Source organism: Cinclus cinclus, chromosome 6 (genome assembly GCF_963662255.1).
Source record: "Cinclus cinclus chromosome 6, bCinCin1.1, whole genome shotgun sequence".
NCBI classification, from domain to species: Eukaryota; Metazoa; Chordata; class Aves; order Passeriformes; family Cinclidae; genus Cinclus; species Cinclus cinclus.
The window spans coordinates 30783109-30806187 of record NC_085051.1 but is presented as its reverse complement, the minus strand read 5'-3'; the positions used below and the strand labels follow the sequence as shown (position 1 = coordinate 30806187).

General features: G+C 34.0%; 1 protein-coding gene across 1 annotated transcript in view; it reads right to left on the bottom strand.

The window, feature by feature from the left end:
- FSIP1 (fibrous sheath interacting protein 1) overlaps positions 1-23079 on the bottom strand; it is a 65911-nt gene that overhangs the window by 28237 nt on the left and 14595 nt on the right. The window contains exon 10 of the mRNA XM_062495198.1: positions 20790-20927. Coding sequence (XP_062351182.1) covers positions 20790-20927 — 138 coding nt within the window. The remainder of the gene's footprint in view (positions 1-20789; positions 20928-23079) is intronic.

The window sequence follows — 23079 nt, the reverse complement described above, 5'->3', positions numbered from 1 at the left end:
ACTCAAAAAAATCTCCAGCCCCTGAAATATGATTTCCCCATTTGAAAGAGTGCATACATCTCACTGCTACTTCTCCAGAGGCATGAAGTGTTTGACTTTAGACATACAATTGTCACAACCTAAATATTGTTCTGCCACTAAATATTATCCTAAATATTGTTCTCTGGATGTTTGTAAAAATTAGTTCTTCCAACATTAAAAAAAAAAATTCTATTTCCTCGAAATGTGGAATTTTTCTAATTACTAGATATCATGGCCATAATAGATTAACACTGTGATTCCAGCAGCCAGAGGGTTGTAGAAAAAAATGTGAAGATTCTTGCATTTATCCAAATTCTAAGTTACTTTATATGACTTCCTTCTAAATTTTAAAAAAATTGTTTTATTAATTGTACTTTTAGATGTTGTAGTTTTGAAGAGTGGTCAACGAAACAACTTGCCAGTCTTCTTTTTTTATTTGCCTCTATTTGTCACAAACAAGTGCTCAAATGTCTTTATGCAGGACTTCAAATTTAAAATTGGGTATCTGTTAACAAAAATTATGTTCAATTAAATATTTTTAATGTTAGTAACATAGAGACTGGTCACATCTCTTCACCTGCCAACCCAAGCATTTTATTGAAGAAGAAAATTGGGAGTTAACTTATTATAAAAATAACAATGATTTTCTAAAATCTTCAGATCTGGGAGTTGTACTCCTAGTTACACATGTACAAACTATTACTATTACTGTTATATGTAATAGTTCATATTATTCAAGATCCACAGAAGTAAAGAAAATGTAATTGCTATTTTATCCCCATACATGTTCTTCAAACTGAGTAATGGCTTGAGGTTCTTTACATTTATTGTTTCTGTCTTCCCTTTATTACAATACTTCTCCTCAGAAAGAAGGCTGATAACTAGGAAATAATTACAAAATGTTATCAATGAAAGATGTCAGGAATTTCTGTGGGTAAATACAAATGATCATCTCCTTAAAATAATGATAGATTTCCAGCCCATGAAAGAAGATTATATATGCACTGCTTATCTGTATTACAGGTATTGATGAAAGTGAAGCAACATTTTGGTTCATTGCTGTTTTCAGAAGTGGCTGATGTTAAAGTCTTAAGAGTAATGCATTTAAATTTCTTAATAACATATAAAGCTGTATCTTTCAAGTTTCTGAGCACTTCCAGTTTCTGCTGTCATCAACATAAGCAAAACACATTCAACGATGTGTTGCAATTTTAGTTGCTCTATGTATTTAAACTTTGCAAATTCATAGGAAGTACACCTGCATGTAACGAATGCTTACAAACAGTATTAAAACCTGAAATAAAAATACTAATAATATGAACAATTGAAACATTTAAATCTATTGCTTTTCTTTTTCCTTTAAGAAATATATTTCTCCAACAAAAGATTTAGCTACCTCTCTCGAAATTAATCCTGCAGCCAGATATACTCCTTGTAGCTATGTAATTTAAGGAACAATATTAAATCTTAACAGTAAATCACCTTCAATATTTTGCATGCCTTTGGGTATTGAATTTTACATCTGCAGCTAGGAAAAAAAGACAACCGTCTTGCTATTACTCAGCAGGATACAGATTCCTTTTTGTAAGTGGAATTCCAGACATTCCATCTGTTTCCCATAAAAGTAAAAAATAGTTGGTCTTTAAGTAGATCAGTAATAGTACATTTAAAGAGTGTAGGTAGAAACCACATCCAGCCAAACATGCTATAGCAAAAAAGTTTTATTCCTTTCTATAAAATTCATGCATATGAACCACTGCTTAAACAATTACATGATTTACATATCAGAAGATTCATATTGCCTGACCAGTAAAGAGATGAAACAAACTTCTTAAAACCAGTTCTACAAAATAATTAATTGTGAGACAATTACCACGATGGATAAAAGGAATATCTATCTTGTTTTTCATTGTCTCTTTTCATAGCCAGCCATCTCAAGGTGTAATAGCTACCTTGCAATGTCTCATCTGGTCACGCAAAAACCTCTTTTCACATGATTAGAGTTACACATCTAATTTATTATGTGCACACAATGGGTGCTTTCCTATTGTGAAAGCAAGTCTTCACGTTACTATGGTAAAAGTGGTAACTAGATATGCAAAGAATAATTTGCATGAGAAAATGACTCTGCACACACAGCCTAAGTGCACTCTGCAGTTTACTGATGCACGGTGTTTTGAAAATTTGGCCCTGGTTTCTACGGCCTGACTTGGCAAGACAGCACCTAAGCAAGCATACACAACTGAATACACAAGTATAAACCTCATTTAATAATAATTTTAAAATCACATAGAAGTCAAACTTCACAAATAGGACTATCATATTTTTTCTGCCCACCTTTTAGTGTAGCCTGAGGAAGTTCCTAATTGTTACTGTCATAAAGAAAAAACAAAAAAGTATTCCAATTACCAGAAAATTGCACTTTTGTCCTAGAAGCATGCATTTTTGCTATGTAAAGAAATCTCTGAAATGGTCCAGACATTTTGTTGAATTATTTTTTAAAACTGTCTCACAGGCATAGGCCAGAATAATGAGTTATGTACTTTTCTGCTACTTTCATAATTTCCAGTAATGCAAATAAAACAGGAAAAAATTAAATTATAGATATTTATTTCAATTCACATTACAAGCATGGGCCTGCAGGATCAGACCTTTATAACAGGAATTTAGTACTGAAGGCAGATTGACAAGATCTGTATAATAATAAGTAGACCTTTCTTTTTGTACTTGAACAGCGTTAAGCATGTACACTTAGTTATGACAAAGCCACTCAATTTGCCCCTTCACAGTAAGTGCAAGCATATAATTAAAACATCTGTGAAACTTCACCACCACAGAAGCATCTAAATACACAAATACTGACTAAATATTTAAAACAGAACTATTATGTTGGTTCTGGAAAACAACTGAAAACAGAAGTGAGGAGATGGTTATGTCCAGAAATATTATTATATGTCTTTCATGGATGATATAAAAGAGAACCCAATAGTATGTCTCTGAGGTAAGACACTTTGAAATTCAATATGAACTCTTGACGCTTAATCACCTTTACTGTTAAGTCTACTTGTCACACTAACAAAACCCTACTTACAGCAAGGTTTCCCATTTTATTAAAAATTGTTGTGCAGGTATATGCCAAGAAAGCATAATCATAATTAAAGGATGCCAAAAGCTAGAGATAAGCTACTGACATTCTGGACACCCTAAGCCATACCATCACTCTGCTGTTATAAACAAGAATGTAAAAGTAACACATTTGTTATGTATATACATTCTGCTTTCACAGAAAATAAGCCTAAGACATCTCCTACTAATTTCATTTTTTATATGAATGGTCCTGATAAATCCATCAGAATGGAAAAATAAATATGTTAACTCAAGATGAAAACTATTTCTTACATTGTCTATATAGCAATAGCTTTAATAGTTCTTTGACCAATGTTCCCTTTTTTCCAACCTAGTAACCTAAGTTTTAATTCTGAGAAAATTAAAAGATACAAAACAGATACCGTACTGAGCTAAAGATGTCATTCATTGTGTTCTGCTTGCACTGCTGTTCAGCCAAAGTACTATGTTTTGAATGTTTAGTTCCTTTTTCTTACTACTTTCCACAACATATGTATTATTTATGTTCAAACACTAAATACACTTTTTGACTTACCACAGTATTTTATTTTATTGATAACTTTACTAGTTTAAAAAAGTAGTTCACAATCAAAGAAGAACATGAAGCGGGAGAATGATCTGGAGCACAAGTCCTACTTGGAGCTGCTGGGGGAGCTGGGCTTGTTTGGCTTGGAGAAGAAGAGGCTCAGGGGCACTTCATTGCTCCCTACAACTACCCAAAAAAGGTTGCAGGCAGATGGACATTCTCCCATGTAATGAGTGACAGGACAGAGGAAGTGGCCTCAAGTTGCACCACAGGAGGATTAGATTGGATATTTCTTCACTGAAAGGGTGTTCAGGCATTGGAACAGGCTGCCCAGGGAAATGGTTGAGTCATCACCCCTGGAGTATTTAAATGATGTGCAGATGTGGCAGTTCAGGGACATGGTTTAGAGGTGGAGTTGGCAGTTCTGGATTGGACCCAATGACATTAAAGATCTTTTCTAACCTAAATGATTCTATGCAAACCTTCTTAGTCAAAATCACACTATACATGGCAGAAAAACAATGTCTTAAACATTTATTTCAGAACTATGTATCAAATATTTTCTAGGTTACGTGAAAATATTTGTGATGTTTAGATAAATGTTTTCAACAACTTGTACACTATCAGTCCACTACAGAAATCTGAGATACAAGATCACTGTTTCTATTATCACTAGTTTCCTATTCCAGAATTCTTTGTTAAGGCTACTGTGCTCAAATACAAAATATCTACAAAGAGCAAGAAGAGTAATGTTTGAAAGAAAATTAATTCCATTTGGAATATTCTTCTTTAAATATATATTCTGCTCTTTCTCTGTCACATTACAGAAACATAACAAAGAATATGGCTTTTTAACATTGCCAATAAACTCTGTTCCAAAAGCCATAAATGTTATGGCTCATTAAACAACTGCCTAGTTTACCTGCAAAGACTATTATGCATACATATTCATATATAAATAAAATGTTCAAAAGAAGCAATAATTATGAATTACTAACTTACAGAGTTATATGAAAGCCTAAGAATCAGCACAGTATCAGGCTATTCTCCCTCCGTGCAAAGAGACAGTCGAGATGATACTATTTTAAAATTTATGCCACAGGTAATATATTCTGTTTGATTCATTCAAGATTTAGGACAGGAAAAAAATGCTGAAGGAAATTACCACATAAATGACATTCCTTGAAACTAGATGGGCCTGAAAATGAAAGACTTCTTATTTTATCCAAGCTATAATACTCATCCTGTACTCAAAATATAGAATAACAGTATTCTGCTCAAAATGAAAGGACATACTTTCTAGATTTTCAGAAGGTAAACTAGTAAAAGTCAGTCTAACAGACTTTTCAATTTTAATAAAGGTAATCATGAGCATAGATTATGACTAGTTTTAGCTCAGAACCTTAAACTGACTTAAGACTTCAGCAGACTCCTTAAACATTTCAAGTACAAACTAAGAAACTGCATGAGGGGCGCTTTTTAAAATATGTTTTAGGCAACCTGACACCCAAGCACAAGGAGCATTCACACAGAGCATATGAATGCACATGCAGGACTAAATGGACTTCATTCAGCTGAATGCAGCCTTTCTTGCAGTGTACACTTGTTATATAATATTGAGTTTCTAAAGTGACTGGTTTTGGCATGATTAAAGCACTTATATGTATCTTATCTGAAAGAGATGAAGTGATCTCATAGAATAGGAATTAGCAGATTATTCAGGGGGAAAAAAAAAATCTTAATTACCTAGAGAAAAAAAATTAATATTGGACTTATAAATTAACTTACACAAGTAGTATCCCCCTCTGAATTTACCTGACACCTGCCTAACTACATCTATAGTTAAAACCTTCAGAGTAGAGAAAACTGCATAAGTCACTTTGCTTTCTGTACACAGGCATCCTGTGAAGGATCTGGCAATACACAGAATTTTAAGCAGAGTTCCCCTTTCCTAAAAAAAAAAATAAACTCAAAAGGCTGAAAGAACCCCAGTAAGAGAAATAGACCATATTTTTAGTTATTGTGTAATTATTTGAAGTTAGCATTTAGTTATTATTTAATTATTATTATCTGCATTTTTGGGGGCCAAAGTAGTACTTACTAGTCCATCAAGTTGAAATACATGTTCATTGTCTTCAGGCATTTTGAACTAGACAGCTATGCAAGAATGATTTAGAGTACATTCATGCAATCTCACTTCAAATCAAGTGTACATTTATTTTTTTCCTTGTATTTTCTTGCAGTAACAGGTATCCAAAAATTGAATTATTTCTTCAGAGCAGAAAGCATTTGCAATTTTCAGCTGTGGCTGACAACTGGCTGCTATGCAGATAAAGCAAATTCATTGCAGGGGGCATTCATTTCACATTTTATTAATGATTAATTAGACTGTACTTTAAATGTTTTCCTATAGAGAATGTTCAGCTAGTTCAAGCCAGACAGATTGCTAAAACCACTAAATTCAAAATTAAGTTTGCTATACCATAAATCCCTCAAAAATGGGATTTTTTCAATCTTGCACATTATATCTTCTTATACCATATTACTGTACTAGCTTTTACACTCTTCTAAAACTTCCGTTAAAGACATTAGGAGTTTTGTTGTAGCAAAGAGCTGAAAGTTATTCCCATCTTTAGCTTGTTTAGTTTGTTTCCTTTTGTCTATGTCACATTTGGAAGAAGAGTGTAGGCCTTATTCAGGCAACAAATTTTCCCTTTTATTGAAAAAAACAACCCAGTAAGGCTTAATGATACATGGAGATTAATTAAGACAACTTGACTGTTCCCTCTAGTTTCCACCAGAGCATAAATATTTCTGCATGAAATTCTGGTATCCTGTACCAAAACTACACATCAACACGACTTAATTTAACCTTACTTAAATTTCATATTTATTTGCAGTTAGCAAATCTGCACATCACCAGCTAGTTTATAGTTTCAAATACATAATTGTGAGGTAAGCCACAGAAATGGTTTAAATTGAGAAGATTAAGAACAAATTGAATTAGAAAGTGTTTGCTGCATGCTGTGTTCCAAACATGAGAGAAAATTATAAATCAGGATCAAAAATGCACATTAAAATCTGTTGTTCCTCACAGTGCATTTTGTTTTCTGTTATTTGCCTGCTCAGTGGAATTTATAAAAGTAAATTCCGCATTCAAAAGTAACTAAACATAAGAGGAACAGCTGTGATCTACATTGCCCTGCTTAATATGGTTAGTCCACTCACACACTATGAAACTCAAAGAAAAAACACTACAAATAATAGCAAACAGAAGACAAACAGGAAGCCTGAGAGACAGTAGAGAAGGAAAAGCTAAAGAGTCAAGAGCTCCATCCAAATACATAATCCAGTATGTGGAGTTACTGTAATAGGTTCTACCAATGTCTTAGATACTACATAAAAGTAGTATTTTACTTTCATTTAGAAGTATTTTTTGTAATGAAATGACAAGTAAAGTTGCGAATGAATATCGTTAAGAGTGAAGGGTGGAAGTGGCATTAAAGTTTTCAACAAGCAATATTAAGTTTAACAACACTTAAGCATATTTTTCCCCACAAAATAATACTTCCCATACTTCCCATGGCTTTTGGTTGAGTTTTGGGTTTGTTTTTTAGGGGTTTTTTTTTCCTCCTCTGTGGGATTACTGGGAGGTCAACTGTGAAAGTACAAGAAAGATTTGGCCTAATCATTTTCTACCTGGCAAAAATCCAGATAATAAGTCATGTAGTATAATATAATTAGTAGCTTGGAGTTGTTTTGTTGTATTTATTTGCTTATGAAGCAAGCTCAACAGTTTATCAAACTTTAACTGCAAAACATCTCTACTGATTAACCAAGGTCTTTCCTTCCCATATTCTCAGCACCAGTTATTGTTTTTATCCACTGTTACCTGTGTTCTCAGAGTTGATATCTGTCAGGCACAGAAAATACTCTCATGAAGGTTTTACCAAACTAAGCATTTACTGAAAGGTCTGAGTGTCAAGTCCAAGTAGTAACTTCAGCATTCAATATTAAAATTATTCTGCCCAAACAGATCTCTACAGCCAGTCATACTACTCTGTGACTTCTCAAAAGTTTCTGTGGGATTATGGCAGGTCTTAACTGATGTAATCCTTTAAGAAAATGCAAACAGAAGAGCACTAATAAAAGTAATTATATGTCAAGAACTAAAACCAATGAATAGAGTAGATATACATACAGAAAATGTGGGGTTTATTTAAATGGTTGAACTAATATTATCTTCAGGACAGGTTTACAAAACTAAGAAAAAAAATAGGACTCTTCAAAAGAGAAAAAGTCATTTAATGTCATGGACCATCCATCTGGTAGATTGGAGGTACCTCCTCTTACTATATCAGAAGGTATTCAAGAACCTCATAGAAAGATTAAACCAGTATTAAGTATACAAGTCCTTAGTAATTCATACTGAAGGACACAGGAAAAGAGGAAAAGGATCCCAACCAAACAATATACCAGAGCTGAAAAAAGAAATACCTTGCACCAAAGAAGACTTGAAGTAGGAATAATAAAATTAGCTGAGCTGGAATTGGTTCTGACACTAGTGTTTATTTCTACAATAGTTAAATACAATTCTGATATTTAAAGATTGAAATTCCTACTACTTCAGTTTTGTTTCCCTGTTTATACTGCCAGTTTCATGTCAAAAATGTACAAGGAAATCCATCTGCTCAACTTGAAGAAAATCAACAAAACAGAGAAAACAGTTTTTATTCCAAAAGTACTTGCAAATTGAGAAGATAGGAAATTTAGTATATTTCGAATGCAAAGATACTTCCTATAAATTTTATAGCTTAAATACCTTGCACATTATCCCCCAGAGGTGAAAAGCAAGCAAATTTTAATTTCCGTCTTACTATAAGACCAGAGATTATCTCTAATGCAGCAGTTTTGTGGATTCACATTTTAATATAGAAAAAATAGCCTAGTAATGCAAAAGATTAGACAATTAACAGCAGCCTAACACTGATGGCACAAGTTTCTGCTCTTGTTCTTTCCATGACACTGGATTTAAAAGAAGAATTTAAATCAAAAGACTTCAGTTACATCATCAGCTTTGTCACTTGCCCACTGAAACCCTGGCCATGTTTTTTTGTGTCCACTACACCATTCATAACACATCCAGTTCTCTAAAATGCTTTGACTTTTGCAATGCAACACCAGAAAGAAAAAACTTATGTAACAGACTATTTTTCTTTTGAGGCTTTCACTTTCCAACACAATTTTTCTGATTTTAAAAAGCATCAGTCGCCCACATCATCTTTATTTTCTTTGCCCAGTCTTGACACATGCAATTACTTATCACATGGAGAAAAATGTCTGGTTTACCACTATTATCTGAGAAATTTGCATTTGGACTCTTGATTTAACAATTTCCAAAGCTTCCCAAATGAGCAGAATTAATTGTATTAGGGGGGGAAAAAAGCACAAAACAAAATAAAACAGAACCACTAATTTCAGCTTGCTTTCCTAGATTTTCCATAGTATCTTAATCCCATAAAATCCAAAGTAAAGCCTGTTAGATATAAAAGAAAAGTGCAAAGCTCCCCATTTAGGGACTAGTTACAACTCATTAAAGTAGGGACACATATAATTTGAAGTACTAGAATGCATGCTGAAATATAATTAGTGGCTATGAATCAAACCAGGATGGATTGAACTAATTCCTGGAATGCTATTATAGAGAGTACCTTGTGGAGAAAGAATGATCCTTCTGTTTGCACAGCAACTAAACGGCTTCAATTTACTTTTAAAATTGACTCGAATTGGGATAAAGGTCCAGGATTTCAAAATGTGGCCTTCTAAATATAATCGGCCTGAATTATGCCTGTTTCACACTGTGATACTTGCAACCTGGTTACGGGCAGCAGGGATAAGGCTGCACTCAGCTTATTTCACTGCTTAATTTATATGGTAATTACCACACCACAGCCAGAATGGAGAGCATCTGCCAAAACTGAAGGCCCCAGAATAATAAAACTGACATGTGCTGTGATATTGTTGAAGTGCTGACTAAGAAACTTCTTTTATCTCCTCTTGAAGCTATAAAATGGTATTCGTGTTATTACTAGCAGGGAATTTTAACAGCCTTGCACTGACAGCAATTATGTAACACATGCACAAAACAATAGAGTTTCACATCACTTAATAAATCCTTGAGCTCTCTTAGCTCCAGATCTCTCGCTGGCTGGATTTTATGGTCTGGTAGTTCTATCCGACCTTCAGAACACTGAAGTATACAAACCACAAAAGCACTAGAAAATTATTAGAAACAACTGGCTTTTCTCCCTGTTACATCTATTTAATGAAGAGGGCATGATGCATAATGACGGAGGTTAATTAAAAGATTTGTCCACTCACTTCTCTCTGTAGCTAAATGCTGTTACGAACCGTGGTATAAAAACAAGCAAGATACAGATACTGCTTTTCCTACTATGATCATCCTCTTATTAAGCAACACCTGCATCTAGGAGGAAAAAAAAGTAATTTCTTTAGCATGTAACAATAGAACAGATTTAATCTAATTTGGTTTTAATCATTTTAATGAAAATAAAAGCATGTCATCAACATAAGGAATCTAAATTTGCAGCTGATTTTCCTGCTAGCGTTACCAATTCTGTTTCCAGTAATATGCTTTATTTTCTTAGCTTTCATATACTGCACCTGAAACTCCTAGTGACAGTAGAAAAATTTCATAGGACTAAAACTTTTATACTAGAAACGTTTAAAAAGGAAACTGCCAGATAAGGAAGTACAGATAAATTAAAGAATACATGAATAAAGAATAAAGACAAGTTAAAAGGCCATTTTTGTATTGGAACTGGGATTACAGGATAGTGTTCACACTTCTTCAATCAAAAAGTGTTTGACAGGTGGATCGATTAAAAATGGAGAAACACTGTTACACTTTGAGAAAACTACACAGTGACTGGAAGTCACTTGGTAATGAGACGGAGACTGAAAAACCAATCAAAGTTACTCATACAGTAATTTCAAACACTGATAATTCAGTTTTTGTACCATTCAGGTGGAAAGGCATTTGTTGCATAATGACTGTTGGCATGAATTCACTATACATCCCTAATTTATCTCCACACTTCATACCTATAATATTTACAGGTTACAGTCTATGTGTATCATTCATAAATGAATAATGTATGCATGATGAATATTTCTAATCTTTCTCCACAAATAAGCCCATATTCTCTACATTCTGTACAGTTCTTTCTTCTGTCATTTCTTGAATTAACATAATTCAGGTTTATTATTACTGTTATATAAGTTCAGGTTAAAGACATGCCTTTCTGACAAGTACCATTATCATACCATACTTGAAATTTCTCTCAACACATATATGTAACAAACACAGGTTACAATGCCTTCCTTTGCATACAATACCAAAAGATCACCATTCTTTTGCTCCTTTACTAATTTAAAAATTCTTAGCTGGCTATTGCTATTACTTTAAAGTCACTTACCTCACTATTTCTTTCTAGCTTTGCCTCTAGAAATAGTAGCAATAAAAACACTTGTTGGTACTTATAATGGGTTTTGTTTCCTCAATCAATTATCCTAAACAAAAAATAAGTACAAGATATTGTATGTGAGTGACAATTCTAACCATAAGCAACTCTAATTATTTTCCCAACTACACACATATACCTGTTAAATATATCATAAATCAAAAAACTGCAGCAATGTGTCATATACGCAATTTCACTGAGAAAGTAACATACATGGCTTCAACAGAAAAGCCTCTGTAGACTGCTCCTCACAAACCAGAAGCTTCCAGCATTCTTAATAGGCTTCTATTGCATTTAAGCCAATAGCGGAGGACGGGCACAAAATGTTTGTTTCCTGCAGAATGAAGACTCCCTGCTGAGAGACACCACTCTTCCTTGATATTTCTCTGAAGGAAGGCTTTGATTTACAAAAAGAAAAGCAGCTAGGGGGGAAAAAAAGAACAGCTACAACCACATGTTCATGTTTGTAAAAGCAGATACTCAGTTTTAATCTTCTTTTCCACGAACATCTCAAAGTGTGAAACTATTCAGAACACTGAGTTAAATACTTGTCTTAGCAGCAAATATTGTTTAGTGTTCAACACATATACATACCACAGTATAATTACATTTTGCATTGAGGCACTAGGGAAGATAAATGCAACTACAAGAAAAATACATAGTTTTAAACAAAGAACATCAATAGTCCAGGCAGAAAAGACTATATGATACGAATAATGACTGGGGAGATCCCACCAGAATGGAATGGGGAGCATGTCAGAAAATTAAGACAACCACATGAGGAATAGGGAAGTGTTCTTAAAAAAAGGGCAGTGACAGAGTGCATACAAATAGAGATTATTAGTACAGAGGTGTGTTTAATTTGACTGGGTTTTGCATTTGGGAAATATAACCAACTACACAATTGGTTGAATCTTTAAATTATAATGAAGAAGGGGAAAAAGACTATGATGATACAGTGCAAATGCCTTTGAAGTAATAATTTAGAAATGTGAAACTTCTACAGAAGGAATTCAAATAAACCTATTCACTCCCGAATATAATTGGCAGAATACAAAAATAAAAATGGGTCATATTAAGAAGCATTTCTTACAAAGTCCAGTCAGTATCTTCTGTTTTCCAATGTCAACTTTTTATAATGGGCTTCTTTTTTTGGTGCTATCTGAACAGTTGAAACTAAAAAAGGTAACACCCTGTATAGAAAGCATTTCTCCATAAGTGAATAGTACAGAAATATAAAAAGTGGTAATGATTAAATGGTTTTATTTTATTAAATTAAATAAAAATTAAATTAAATTAAATTAAAATGCAGTATTATGTATCAATGTACACTTCTCAGTATCTCTAAGCAGAACAGTGCCAAAATGAAGAAATAAGGAGGTGAATCACACAGAATATTCTGAGTTGGAAGGGACCCACAAGGATGATCAAGTCCTACTCTGAAGTGAATGGCCTGTACAGGGATCCAACCCACACCCTTGGTGATATTAGCACCCTGCTCTAAGGGGAAATCAAACCCAAAACCAAACCAGACAGCAGAAAAAGACCCAGAGAGAAGAACCTACAACCCTGCTTCTTTAAGAGCTGGAGGGCTGTGTTAAAGGTTAGGATTTATCACAAAGTATGTGGCCGTGCTTCTTACATGGACACGGCCTTTTTGTGTGAGGACAATTACACTTGCCTACATAGTTACAAAAGTACATGCCCAGAAAGCAATTTCTAAGTCTCAGCCTAATTCCCCTTTTTATGAGGGGAGACCCCAATGGCTAGGACATCGGTGAGTCTGAAAAATTTTCATCACAGCCCTGAAAACAAACCACTAGGACAAAAACATCACAATGTTAGAAACCACTAATCTAGATCAATGATGAGACTGTCACCAGAAAAAGGAAGTTCCTAGTCCCTACACAACAACCTGTTCACTCATTTTGCATGAGAGATACAACCAGTGCTCAATATTCCACCCACCACCAGCCCAGAGAAATATCATCCTGCTAACTTATGCTGATTTGCCCCTGAATAATTGTTCCTGGATGAATATTGTAATAGCACCATGGAAAAGATTATGCCCTTCCTCCTCTAAATCTTGGAAAAATAATTATGTAGGGTTAGGTCACTCTCTTGCCTGAAGCAAAACAGAGATAAAGCTACTGAGAGATGAAATTGTTGAGGTTGAATAAAGTGGGGGCATACCCTAAGACAGGTTGCGTTTCTGAAAGAAAAGATTCATCATTTTGTTCATGCCTGAGAACATGCTTTGTACCTATGGATGCTTGGGTGTATTGGCATGCTCTGAGCATGTGTAGCAAACAGAGGCCATAGACAAAGGAATGCTCAGTCCAGCATCAAAAAACAGACTTAAGCATGAGACAAGCCACGAGGTGCCTAACCCTGCCAAACTGGCAACCAGTACAAATACTCAGTTGCAGAATATTGGGCATTTACATATTTTTTACATCAAAAGTTTATATGCCCTTAACTCTAATGAGAGGGAATATTTTGTGCAGATTGTCTGGAAAGGGGACATCCCAGCCTCCTAAGTATTTTTTGATACTGACCTGTGCAGTGCAGCACAACTAAAAAAAACATATGATGTATAGTTAGACTATTTAGATACATGAGAAAAAACTTTCAAAGCTTTTCTCCAACCACCTTTGTTTGACTGTAAACAGGATTACCCTGTTTCTGATAAGAAAATTACTAAATTCATGCTAGAAATACTGCTGTTGTCATCACAGGAAACTTTTTCTGGAAGCCAAAATTCCATCAGAAATACTTCAAGCTCTCAACTAAACTTTGTCATAAAACTGTGATTATCACATTTATCACAGTATGCTATCAGTTTGCTTTAAAACATTCATTGCAATATCCCTCTTAACTATAAATTAAAGGGGATTTTTATATTCTTAGGAATCATACTCAAAGTAAATTCTTGTTTACCTCTACTGCTTTTCATAGATGAAAATATATAAAATATTACATAGCTTAAACTGAAAAAAACAATATGCCAGCAGCAATATTGCAAACATTTATAGAAGTCACATATTGCTAAGACATTTAAGAAGGTTTTGGCCTAGGAACCCCATGTGACCATCAAATAGTTTGATGCAGTTTACAGGAGTATCTCCAACCTGTGCATCTGCTATGTGCTTTATATCTTTCATTCTTAGAGATGCTGTATGATTACACTTCCATCTTGGTCTAGTAAGCTAAAGCATCTCAAGAAAGAAACCAAAGCTCTACTACACATCTTGTACATGCAGACATACAGAACACACAGATATAAGATAAATTTACAAATTTTTCTATGTTGACATTTATCACAGACTCAAAATCACACAGCCACCAGCTAAAAGACAGCGATGCATTTATATGCTACTTATCAAAAGATTAAGACACTAATACGCACCCACAAAAGATAAATTGCACCCAAGTACACAGCAGGTTTCCCCTGCAGCAGCCCTGTTGTTTTCCACTTCTCATTTTGAATGGGACATCATAGGGCAGAAGAGAAACAGCCTTCCCCAACAACATTTCCAGAGAAACAGGGGCTTTTCCCTGACTACTTCACTTAAGAGTACAGAACTCAAGCAGGCCAACAAAAACAACACTTCTTCCCTACAGCGATTAAAGAACAGTGCTAACTTGCAGCAAGGAACAAGGAAGTCCTGCATTTGCCAGTAGAGATGTGTGACAACAGGTATATACCTTCTCCTTGCCTCAGAGAGACATGCACACTTCAACGATGAAAATTTTATGGTGTCAACACCTACTAACCAGAGAGCTTTTAAGCATTACTTCAATATTACCACAGCTAGAAAACACAGATGTTGCACTGAAATGTGCTGCTACATGTTGTACAAACAGGGAAGAGAAAGGAGAAATGAAAAGCCCAAATAAACCTGGATATATTAAGTATATCCATACAAAAGGTACATGTACACAGATAGCTAAGCACCTGGAAAACACTAGAACACGGCTCTCTACACGCGACTGTATTTTACCAGAAGGCTTCAGGTATGAGCAGAGCAATATGCAATTGTTTAAAAATATAACCATTGGATGAAGGGCACCATCCTGCTTTGAAGCCATGTATTTATCTCAACCATGAGCTAAAGATGACAGGTTGAAAGGGGAGTTTAGAAGGAATGAAAAAGAGCCTTACAAGTAGATACATGGAACCCAGGCTGGACATGATGAGGTCAGGAGGCAGAAATATGGATGGTATAGTAAAAAAAAGTAATTGCGGTTAGAGAGGAAAGCAGTGTAGCAAAGATACACTCAACAAATAACACAAGAGCACAGACACAAGTCAGTTTTCATGGACTCACCATCTGAGAAAAAGCACATTTCCAATACTAATCCATTTGATGGTGTTAAATGCCATTTATCAATAAACAAAACTAAGAAAGCATTACAGTTACACTTAAGCCACGTTAGAGACACAGAATGGGAGGAGATCAAACAATGACTCTAAGTAGCATTACATGAATTTAGAGATGGGTTTGAATTTAAAGATGCTTTGTTATTTTATGATGGCAAACACCACAATATAGCAGAGTTGTAAACCAGCAGAGTTGTCTTAACCGGAAATTGCATTTTGGCAGAAGGAGGATCAGAACATTGAATTGACATAAAATGTGATCATTCTTACCTAGAAATCCATTATATTTAAAACAAGTCCCATTACAGGTATCAAATTTCAGCAATGATTTCTCATATAGAGTATCACCACATAACTGATACTTATAATGCAACTGGCAATATTAATAATCACCATCATATGGATGCATTTCAACTTAATAGGCATTTACATAAATATTACCTTAATTTTCTGTATAAACTAGAAGCATCATTAAGAGTTTAGCTCATCAATATTTTACCACAATTTAGTTTTCTTAATTTAACATGGGTACAAAAATTATTTCATTTTATTGAATCTTAATGCAACATGGTTTTAAAATATTTTTATAAATACTTTAAGCAGCCATTTCATTCTTATCCACAGTACAGTGAAAAACAATCAACACACAGTAAATCTACTTAAATAATGAGTGAAATATAATCTTATTGCTCTCTTCTCACATAAAGTAGCTGCTAAATGAAGAAAACAAGATTTTCACACTGATATTTTTCCAGGTAGAAATGCTACCACATTTCATTCTGAAACAGCTTTGTACAATCACGTTATTAGAACGAAGTACTGTAAAACCTGAATAAACCACATCTGTTTGAAACTCAACAACAGCATGACAAGCAACTTTAGCACCTGGTAGATACTTTTTGAAGAAATAACATAGAAAGTGGCATATCTCAACTTTATTTAGATAGGCTGTCCTTTTTCACTTTATTTGGTGCGGTATCTTATGAAAATATTTTATTAAACAATTTCTACTTTTATGGACAAAGACACATTTATTTAGAAACCAGACACCATAAGATACCATACAGATTAAAATAAAGATGTTGGCTATTTATCTGCTATAGTCTACAATGACTACAATGCACAGAGTAGTTAAAAATATGGCTGTGCTTCTGTGTTCAAGAGCACTGGTGGTTAATTTCTGGAGAGATTGTGATACAACATATTACAGTATTGTCTGCTTGACAAATTACTTTTATCAAGAAGGTCAAAGACTTTCTACAGGACCAAAGAATAATTAATTTTATCCTGAGATATCCCCACAGATATACTTTATTTTGCATCAGAAAGATAAGAATTATGCTTTTTGGAATAAGCTCCTGTAGGTAATCAAACTTCCTGACAGCATTGTCACATTTCTTATTTTTGTATAAAAATGTATATTTTCCTAATACTACTTGGTAATAAAAAAACTCTTAACAATTAACAATCACACAATGCATTTGGCTCTGAGATTGCATGAACTTGTAAAAAAAATTATTCTTAGAAGTGTATACAGATAGCTGATAAATTTAAATTTAAGGGTAATTATATCTAGCTTCTGTTTTAAAAGCACTTACTAGAAGTAAGAGGACACCTGTTTGTTCAAGTAGGTATTAGTACCTTGGTCATGCCGAGAGGAAATTGGCATTTATATATGTGCATACACACTATTACATGCATATATATTCAACATGCATTTGAAGTATTTTTGATTTTATATACTTAACCAAAACCCCAAAACAGACATGTGTAGGTAGACTTTTGGCAGGAATTAATCAGCTTCCAGTGTAATACATTAGAAATCAACACACACATAGCCAGCAAAGGTGAAGCTATCTTATATAATAGTTTCCTTTGATGTGCATTTAAACCAACTGTCTACCATGAAGAAATTCAACACATCATCAAACATGCCACTGGATTATCACAAAAGGCCAACGAAACAAAGCCACAATTGAAAAATAATTAAATTTATTATTCTTTCTATATAAAATTCTTTTCATTAATGCTCAGCAACACGCATTTGGCAGCTGAACTGGGTATTTTTTGAAGCAGCAGTTAACAATGCCATCCACAAAACAAAGATAAGCTCAGTGGTTTCCAGGAAACTGAAAGATGAAAGAATGCGGAGAGACTCAGACATGGTTTCAAATGAAGAACAAGTGAACTAAGGTCAAACTGAAACCTAAAAGAAATTCAGCAAGGGCCCAGATACCACCACGGTACAGATACATTTCAGCTGGATTGAAATTTCACAATGCATTTCAACAATGCGTACAATACATTCTTAGGTATATTAATTCACTAGGGATGATTTTTTTGTAAGTAAAGGAGGAACCCAGATTCCAAAGCCCTTAGTTTCACTAATTCAAGTGCAATATTTACCAGATTTTATGCACCTACATTAAATATAAATTAGATTGAAGTTTTATCTTCTGGCTTTGTTTTGTGAGTTTACTCCCAGATTTAGCTGACACCATGAAGTCTTACAGCACATATGAGGTAAACCATAGTGGAGGAGTCCATAAATGTTATAATTTCAGACACCAGTACCAACTAAATAGCCTCCTCCAGAAATATGATTAAGGTGTTTGTTCCCCTTGAAGAGAAAGTCATTACTAATATACAAATAAATTTAAATAATCCATTTTAGTAGTGAAAAAATACAGCATTCTACCACACATACACACACAAAGAAAGCTAATAGAGTTACCTTTATACCTACTGCAAGTTCTGTCCTAACACACAGAACTAAATTCTGTTTAAACTATTCATAATTTCCACCTAGGAACCAGAAACAAATAATATTTTGTCCAAGAGACTTTTCAAAATTTTAACATAAGTTCTGTCAGACTCTAAGTTTGCAAAATACTGCATTTTACAGCTATCAAGTATAACCATCCAATTCAGGAATAACACTCCTAACTGCTGGTAAATCACCTCCTCTACTAAGAGCAGAGAATTTATTTATAATTTTACACAGCAAATTACAGCGGTTTAGGAAAGAGTAAAGGAGAAATTGCAATGCAATGTGAATTTTAAAAGTACGGATTTTAAATACACAATTTTAAAGAAAGCTAGAAAAATAACAATGCTAAAAGCTGCACACACATACTCGTGCCACAAGTGAGAGGCAAATCTCTCACAGCTTCATTTTATAAAGCAGAAATGACCACTTTATTACCGGTCAAAATATCCCCTAGAACTATGCCTAGGCATTCCTCTTCTGACATGCAGTGAAGAGTGCCACCTATTGAATAAAAACCAGTATTTCCAGAAATTATTCAATTACTCTGGAAACATGCAGTCTATGTACTCCCTTCTTCAACCCAAGCTTTCAGTTTGGTTTTTCATCATGACGTATCTTGACAGAGACCAGATTTGCCAAAATATCACTTTGGTATAGAAACAAGGTCCAAACAAAACTGCATATAAGTTATCTGATTTAAGAAAAAAAAACCATTCAACTATACGTGTTGCGTTAAAAAAAAAAAAGCCACTCTTATTTCAAGGCTTTTTTTGAAACAAGAAAGTGTATTCTTTCTATGTATTTAACTGTACTCTTAGAAGGAAAAACCTGCTTGCATTCAGACCTGAATCCACATGCCATCATCTCAGTTATGCTACAGAGCAGCAACTGATCAGAAGACAGCGTGTCCCCCTAAAGAAGCCCTGCCAGGTGCTGCATAGCAGGCAGCAATGCTACACATTGCTGCAGGTGACATTCTATATTTATAAACAGTGTAAATTGGCATTAGAGTCTATCAACTTAGAGTTTTAAATACACACAACCTAGTCAAGGAAAAATGGGTGGTACATTACAAGAGTCTGCATGTAATGTGATACCAAACAAAACTGCTATAACCAAACCAAGATTTGGACACAAAATACTTGAATGAGTCAGCAGCCCACTGCATTTCCCAGGCTTGCTGTAGACTATCATACAATCCCCAGACATACTTCCTCAGATTGTGCTTGCCTCATAAACAAGGTCAGTAGTGACAAAAAGTGATACAGAGGTCAATGAGTAGAAAAATATAACAATGTGCAGATTTACTTTATCTGATTACCCATTAACCCACTCAGTACACTGAAGCTCACAGATTTCCCCTATTTATTTGTCTCTCTCCTTTAACTGTTATAATAAGAATATATAATTATAATAAGAATAGTTATAATAGTTATATATAGTTATAATAAGAATAGTGTATTAAAATTAAGTTCTACTGTTGCTTTGGTACTGTGAATAAATAAGAATTAAATATGCTTCCTTATTTAGTCACACACACACAAACGAACAGCCTCCAAAACAATCACTGTTTCCTTGTCCCAAGTCTTTGTTCCCTTACTTCATATATACTCCAGCACTGCCAGAATAAACCTTGCTAATGTAGAGTGGCTGAAGCTTTTGCAACTATAGCAACAGTGCTATAAATAATTGAGATTATACCACTGTGGTTAGGCTGCCACCTGAATCACAAACCTTTTGATCTGCACTGGAGATCCTTTTTTGAGGGTGATAAAAGATACAGGAACAATACTTTTCCTAATTCTGATTATTGTTGATAGTAAGCCTACTACTGAATAAAGACCTCCAAGAGAAAAAGGTAGCTACGTGGATTTTTTTAATTTTTCTGTCACGACAAACTTATATATATATATATGTTTTTCTTACTAAGTGAAAACTCTAAAATCAGCTACGCACAAGAAACTAATTTCTACAATGCACAGACATAAAAATGCTACTTTTCTTTCGATGTAGTGATAATAAAGAAAGATTACCACAATAACTTAGTGTATGCAACATTCCCATCAGAGCTGGCCCTGAAAAGAACACTGAAGTTCATTAGCCATTAAAAAATCCTTCTAGGATGTATTTATGTATTACTGTTTATGCTATGCCCCTCTGGGGAAGAAGAAGGAGGATAATGTCTTTGACTTTGAAAGACCCTATATTAAAGGTAAGTATGCACTACAACAGAAAAAAATAGGATTTCCCAGATTACGAATAATTATTTGAGACTTTTGCCTGTGTATTTCTTTGGGTATTCGTGCAGAAATTGACATAACGCTAAAAAATTTGATTTTATTTTAAGACATACAGAATGATAAACTTCAATGTTCCCAAACTGAGGGAAGAAAAATGGGACAAAAATATGAAACTTACAAGACTTTTCTCTAGGGATTCCAGCTGAAAATCTATTTCTTTCAGACGGTTCTGTTGATCACGTTTTTCCTTACTGTCTCGCAGAGCCTTTTCACCTGGAACTGTTTCTAGGCTTCTGCTTGCATAAACCAGAGACTCCTGAGAAAATAATTGATAGAAGTTAACCATGTAACTTTATGTTGCTTCATAGACAGATGATTTTTGATTTCTACTAAGAAAATAGTGACATGCTTAGAAAAATACATCAGTGTCAAATTCTACAAATGCATAGTTTTCTTGATGTATATTTTCAAATACAATAGCTAACTATCAGGCAAGACATATTTCAATAAAAGAATTCTTACCCTTTGCATTTTAAGAGGAATTTCTTAGTCTCCAGATCTAACACTCGGATGCTTAATTTCTACTACAACAATAAAAGTGCTCTGAGAATAGGGATGACTGAATGACTATCTCAAAGTGTGCTCTTATTAACCATACTGGGATCAGAGTTAAGCCAGAAGGAAAAGGAAAAACTGAGCCAAAATGAAAACAGATTTTGTTTAGTAGGTATCATGGTAAACAAGGAATAACTCTCTCTCTGTAAGTTGGAGTTAGTTGCCCAACCTATATTAAAGGTCTTGGTTACACATTCTCACATCCTTCAACAATTTTGGACCAGACTCTGAAGTTTGTATCAGTCCCAAATACATTCAGGTTTCAGTATTACATGTAATTCAGTTCATTGAGAATTACAAGTACTAGCAAAACTGCAAAGGTATGCTGTAGTCAGGAAGAAAACACAGCTTTCCCTTGCAAATCATAGATTCTACAGAAAAATCCAATAGTGGCAGAGGTAAAAAAGCCTAAGCAAAAAACCTTCCCTGATCTTGATAATGAATTCAACCCAAAGGGACATGAGCAGCCATAGAATAAAAAAATACTCTATTAATTCTTACTTCCAGAAGCAGCTCAAGAAATTTTAATAGACACGCAAAGAAAATAATTCCAAGTAACATACCTAATTGGAAAGAAAAACAACCTTTACAATTCAACATTCCACAGTAAATTCCTCAGCTACAATATACAAAAAACTGTATCTGCAAAACAACTTTTTCTAAACATCAAGCAAATCTATGAGTTCTGACATTTAAATCAAAGTATTAGTTGCCTGAAAAAAAAACTTACTTTAATACAGTAAAAATTTTTGAATATGTATTTACAATCAGTAATAGTTGGCAGTACCACAATGACAGTAAGTTCTCCTGTAACAGACAATCATATTTTCTGCTTCATTCTGTACTGCTTTCGAAATTACTCATAATAATCTATTAGATATTTGATTACTCTGGAGCATTAAGCTGCTGTTTTCTCATAAGTAGCTCTTACAGCTTCACTTCTCTGATCCCTCAATAGTAACTGATAGAAACTCACACAATATGAGTAAAGTCAAGGCTTTTCCCCACTTACTAATTTCTTAACATTCTTCTCAAGATGTCATGAAAGAAATGTATAAGGCATTATATCAAGAAAAACATACTATTGTCAATGTTTCACATACTTCAGAATATGTTCTGGTTCAATTGTATAGCATGTGTACATAGTAGAAGTCCATTTGAGATTATTTACTCTTTCATATTTTTAGATATGTAGAAAATAAAACAGTTAAATGTTTTACATAAAGGAAAACACGAATACTTAGCAAGAGCCAAAAGCTCTAACAAATATAATGCCAAAGAGAAATATGCAGTATTTGAAATACCCATAATTATTTTTTGCATTCCCTTTTCTCCAAATTCTATAAATTAATAATAACAAAATCCCACATAATGAAGTATATTAGCATCATACAATCATCTTGAGGCATAAAACTGGCTGATCAGGTTATTAGCCTGCTTCTAACCATGCTCTGAAATAGATATCATCTGTGAAATTCATCTATTTTGGCAAAGCACAGGCATAGAGAATAGGCTATCAAGGAGTTAATTAATTTAAAAATTAGTGTATCTTCTGAATTTTGAGTATTTATTTGGTCATAACCTGTTAACTGTAGCCCACTTCTACAATAGAAAAAAGGGAATATTTTCCAGATAAAAAAAACCCCAATCGTTTATGAAAGAATTCCTCATGGTAATACACATTAATTATGATTTAAGACAACCAAGCCTACAAATATTATAGTTTCTTTAAGTACCATCTCCATTTGCTTTAGTTTTCAGTGAGCTTTCCAGTTTTTCAAGCTGGTGACTGTACTCATCACATACAGTCTTTCACTTCATATTCTTCAGCCTATCATTTTCCTGTTTCTTTC